Source organism: Natator depressus, chromosome 4, assembly GCF_965152275.1.
Source record: "Natator depressus isolate rNatDep1 chromosome 4, rNatDep2.hap1, whole genome shotgun sequence".
Taxonomy (NCBI): domain Eukaryota; kingdom Metazoa; phylum Chordata; order Testudines; family Cheloniidae; genus Natator; species Natator depressus.
This window is the reverse complement of record NC_134237.1, coordinates 140469048-140474084: the sequence shown is the minus strand read 5'-3', so window position 1 is coordinate 140474084 and position 5037 is coordinate 140469048. Positions and strand designations below refer to the sequence as shown.

Sequence of the window (5037 nt, the reverse complement as noted above, 5' to 3'; positions counted from 1 at the left end):
TGCAGCTCCAGGACGAGACTTCATGTGCACAAGAGCGCGACTGTCCTGGGACAAGCTCAGAGCACGAGGTGGGAATCCCAGCCTGGGCCACAGGCCAGAACCCTGCTTCGTGCTTGTCACCAGACACTGGGGCACAGCAGCGGGAGACACGAGAAGAGTGAATGACGCTGGGCGAGCGACCCTGGCTACATCTCGGCTCTGGGATCAGGCCCCACAGCCTCTGCCTTGCCCTACAAGACTTACTGCCCTGGCTGCTCCCCCAGAGGCTTGATGACGAAATCAGGGTGCTCTGGAAACATCCCCTGGGACCTGGTGCGAGGGGCTCTGGAAGTGGGGTGGCCGAGGTCACAGGCTGGGCAGCCTTTCCCCCTCTGCATGGGGCAGAGACTGGTCTGCTTTCACCAACAGAGCCCAAAAGCCCAGCCCCCCCCCCCCCCCCAGCCCAGCCCCGAGATCAAAGAGAGGCTCCCACCGGCCCACGTCAGGGAAGCGAGAGATGTTCCTTCTGTACTGTGGGGTTTAATGAACATTACAGATAACGAACCCCCGGCCCCAAGGAGAGCATGAAGGGGCCCTGCAGGAGGGCAACGAGCAACACCCAGTCTGCCCTGCAGCATCCCACCAGACACGCTCCCACCTTCCCATGCACAAACATGGTGGTCTGAGCTCCTGAGAGCTGGAGCGAGGAGACAGCGAGCCAGGCCCAGGCAGCCATGCCCCGACGGTCTTGGGGCAGCCCAAAGCCCACTCCCTGGAGAAACATCCCGTCCCGTCCCGCACAAGCTCTGCCAACTGCTTTGACCCCACTTGACTGCCTCCCTGCATCAATAGTTACTGCGTGGGTGGCCCCCCTGCTGCCACTCACACATCTCCAAGGGCCTCCCCGGCCCCACAACACCTGCCCTGGGTGGGAGGGGCTCTCTGAGCACATCCAGAGACTTTCTCCCCAGCCAATGGGGCTGGCTGATTTACCTCTCCTGTACTGGGGCAGAGCAGAGCAAACAGCCCCTCGGTGTATGGGCCCAGTCAGTCCTTCCACTGACAGCTGGAAGAAACCACCCACAGCCCTCCCTCCCCCAAGCACAGCAGAGCTCAGCACTGCAGGCAGGCAGACACCAAAGGGTGGGATACGCCTCCTCGTGGCAGGGCCTGGTGACACCACGCAGCCGAGCCCAGTCCCAGCTCGTGCCGTTTCACATCCCTCCTAGTCACCAGGGCGGGTGGGAGAGACACGGGGAGGCCAGGCTGCATGGAGCCACCTAAGCTGCACTGGGGTCCCCAGGCTGGCCTGGGGCAGACAGGCCCAACCCTGCGGCGACTCTGGGCTCAGACATGACTCGGCTTTCAGGGAATGAGCTAGTCCTAGTAGGGGTCCCGGATGCCAGAGTCCTCAGCTCATAGTCATAAGGGTAGCAGCTGCAGCCTGAGCTCACGGAGAGCGAATATCCCCCCTGGGCCTCCCTAGAGGGACACAGGGATCTTCAGCCATGCCCTCGAAGAGGTTGAGCCCGGCAGCAAGGGTCAGCGCCTGGAGCCCTAGCCGACTGCCTCCTGCAGCTGCAGGTTCTTCTGGTAGCAGGCAAAGCTGCAGAGGGGCACGCCGGTGCGTGAGCAGGAGTAACGCTTGCGGTTGGGGCAGCCGCCGACCCCGCAGGTGGTGGGTGCGGGCCCGGGCGGCAGCGTGCAGGGCAGCAGGGGCAGCGTGACCCCAGGCGGGAAGGACACGGTGATCCGGTCTGCAGTGTTGCAGTAGCGGATCATGGGGCACGGGGCCGGCTTGGCCTTGCGCTCCCGCAGCGTCTTCACCTTGGCCTTGTTGGTCTTGGTGAGGCGCTCAATGGTCTGGTTCTTGTTCTCCTCCGCCTTCTTGGCCGCCTGCAGGCGCCGCTTGCGGGCTCGCTCCTCCCGCTTCACCAGCATCTCCTCTGTCATCTCCTTCGCCTTGTAGCCCATGGGCAGCTCCAGGAGCGGCTGGCTCTGCTGCTTGTGCAGGAGAGCTTTCTGCGGGGGGCACAGAGCAAGAGGGACGGTCAGGCCGAGGGGGCTTTCCCTGCTGGGGGAGGGGCTCCAATCCAGCCCCGGCTGGGGGGAGATTGGCTGGCTTTGGGGAGTGTGCGTGTGTCAGGGCCTCCCTGTGCAAGGAAGGCAGGGAGCCCGGCAGGACATGGGGCTCTAAAGCCCCACGCATGGGAGAGCTTTGGGCACAGGGGATTCTGTGCTACCCCGGCTGTTCTCTGTACCAAGCAGGCTGCTGCAGCCACAACCCCTGCACATGTCTCAGCCACCGCCCTGGACACATGGGCCACCTGCAGCCTTCCTAGGCCACATGGGAGGGAGGGACTGACCCCTACAGGAGCAGCTCCCAGTCTGCACAGCTCAGGCTCCCAGCCCCCCTCACCTGTCTGGCCGTGAGCAGCGACTCATCCACCTCCTTCTTCAGCTCGCCATTGTCGTCCAGCTCGCCCTTCTCCAGCGCATCCAGCCAGCGCTCCTCCTCCTCGTCCTCGCGGGCAGGGAAGCAGCTCTCTGAGTCCAGGTCCGGCAGGGGCGATGGGTCCAGGTTACTGTCTTCATCTGCTCAGCCCCAGGAGGGAGACACAGTGTTACCACCTGTCCTGGGCCCCCTGTAACTCCCAGTGGCTGGCCTGCTCCCAAGAGACTGTTCTCTCCAGGGGCGGATGCTCAACAAACCCCTACTAGGACCTGGCTTTACACTTCCTCTGGCCCCTGGGCATTGGATCCGTCTCTGGCTCCCACCAGGGGAAACCCCAGAGCATGGCAAAGCTCAGCCCTGGCTTCCCGGGGAGCACCCACAGCCTCACCAGCCAAGCCGGAACAGAGTCAAGGGAGCAGCCTCTGGCCTTCCAGAGCAGCCCAACACGGGGGAGAAGCTGGGGTCCCCCAAAGCTGTTTACAGCTATTTTGTTACTGCCTATGGGAGGGAAACAAGAGCACTCAGAGCTTGGTCGGGCGAATGTGGGATCACCTGATACCTCCCTGCCTCAGGGGCCTCACCCCACCCCAGGGCTCCCCCCAGCCATGCGGCTGCCCCAGGAGCCCCTCCCCACCCTTATCAGGGGCTGGGCTTCCTTGCCTGCTGTTTGGGAATGCTGCAGAGCTGCACAGCGAGGATCTCCCCTTTAGCACTCACCCAGCCAGGCCCGATACTGCTCAATGGGGACCCCCTCCATGGGCTCGTCCTCGTCATCCACGACCATCAGGGGGGAAGGCGAGCGCGGCACCTCGGGGATCACTGTGAAGGTCGGTACACTGGAGAGACAGCCCAGACCCTGCCCGTTAGGTTGGAGCAGAGCTTGCTTGCCCACGAAGAGACCCACACTAGGATCTGTGGGCTTGCGTCTACCCGCACAACACCAGCATTGGCCCCGTAATGGCTCCAGGGCAGAGGGCCCATTGGTCTGTTCTGGGGAGGTGGGAGGCAGGGCGGGGACACAGGGCGAGGGGGGCCTGCTGATCCGATAGGGCCTGGAGGGAGAGACCTGGCTGGTCTGACCCGGGCATGAATCCTGGCCCTGGTCTGGTCACTACAGCGAGTCCTATTTTGAAATATAAGCCTTGGCCCCAAAAATGTCACACATCCCGCCCAGCGCCCCCGTCACCCAGAGCGGACGCTGGGGCTCCCCTTACCTCTTGGTGCCCAGAATCTGCCCCCCCAGCTTGATTTTGAGCTTGAGCTGGGGCTTGGGGAGCAAGGGGCTGGACTCCAGGGTCTCGGCGGAGAAGCTGGTGCCCCCGGTCTCGTGGTGATGCCTCTTCTTGTGCTTCTTCTTGTGCTTCTTGTGCTTCTTCTTGTGGGAGCCGGGCCCGCCGGGCTCGTCCTGGTCTGGGGACACGCGCAGTCACCTCACCGGCCCTGGGCGTTCCCGGGGGGCTGGGCCACAGGCCGAAGGGATGAGCTGCCCTGACTCCCCAGGGGAGGGGGTGAGACCCACCAGGCCCCTCCCGGCTCCTCTGCCCCCTGTCCCGCTCCAGCTCCTGCTTGGCTGGCTGGGGGCCCCATGGCTGGGGCAGGGAGCAAGCGCAGGCCCTATATAACCCCCAGATCCCGCTGAGCCCCCCACCGCCTGCCGGTCCCCAGACCCCGCCCACTTCCCCCCCAGCCCACCGGGCCCCGGTCCCTGCCCCCCCCCGGCCGCTCCCCCCACACCCCCCCGGGCCCCAGTCCCCGCCCACTTCCCCCCTCAGCCCACCGGGCCCCGGTCCCTGCCCCCCCGGCCGCTCCCCCCACACCCCCCCGGGCCCCAGTCCCCGCCCACTTCCCCCCCCAGCCCCCCGGGCCCCGGGCCCCGCCCCCCCGGCCGCTCCCCCCACACCCCCCCCGGGCCCCAGTTCCCCCCCACTTCCCCCCCCCCAGCCCACCGTCCCCGCTCCCTCCCCCCACTCACCGGTCCTCGCCCCCCCGGCCGCTCCCCCCCCCGGGCCCCCCTCCAGACGCTCCCCCCTCGCCCACCGGGCCCCGTCCCCGCCCGCGCCCCCCCGGCGGCCCGAGACGTTACTGCTGGGAGAGGGGGGCCCCGGGCCCCAGGTGCCAGCAGCGGCCGGGCGGGGGGGGGAACCGCGCTCGCTCCTCACCCGCCTCGGCCCCCTCCATCCTGCCGCCCCCTCGCCGCCACGCCTTGCTCATCGGGCCAGGCTCAGCTACGGGCTGGCAGCCCCGGGAGGGCTATTCCCGACGGACCCGGCTCCGCTTCCGCCCCGCGCAGCGCTCCGTCGCGGACCGTTCCCCCGTGGCCAGCGGCCATCTTTGTTCGGGGCGCAGTCCGCCGCTAAAGGGCTCCCCCTAGAAACACGCCCCTGGGCACTTTGTGACCGGGCCAGAGTAAAGGTCCGGGAGGAGCTGCCCCAGTGGGGTGTGTGGCCTGCGCACTAGTGAGCAGCACCGGGGTCCTACAGCCCCCAAACCCAGCCATGCTCCGTCCCACTGGCAGCCAGTACAGAATTCCCCCTCCCACGCTGTCCCAGCCAGCAGGAGCCTCCCCCCATCCCTGGCTTAGGGAGTGTGACCCATTCCTGCCC

The 5037-nt window shown here is 66.7% G+C and overlaps 1 protein-coding gene across 1 annotated transcript; it reads right to left on the bottom strand.

Moving 5' to 3' along the window:
- Positions 1 to 505: 505 nt before the first annotated feature.
- INO80B (INO80 complex subunit B) lies at positions 506 to 4803 on the bottom strand. The gene is made up of 5 exons (XM_074952035.1): positions 4594 to 4803; positions 3649 to 3844; positions 3152 to 3270; positions 2399 to 2574; positions 506 to 2001 (listed from the first exon to the last, which is right to left on the bottom strand). Exons 1-5 carry the CDS (start codon positions 4643 to 4645, stop codon positions 1537 to 1539), a joined length of 1008 nt encoding a protein of 335 aa, XP_074808136.1. The 5' UTR covers positions 4646 to 4803; the 3' UTR covers positions 506 to 1536.
- Positions 4804 to 5037: the final 234 nt, after the last annotated feature.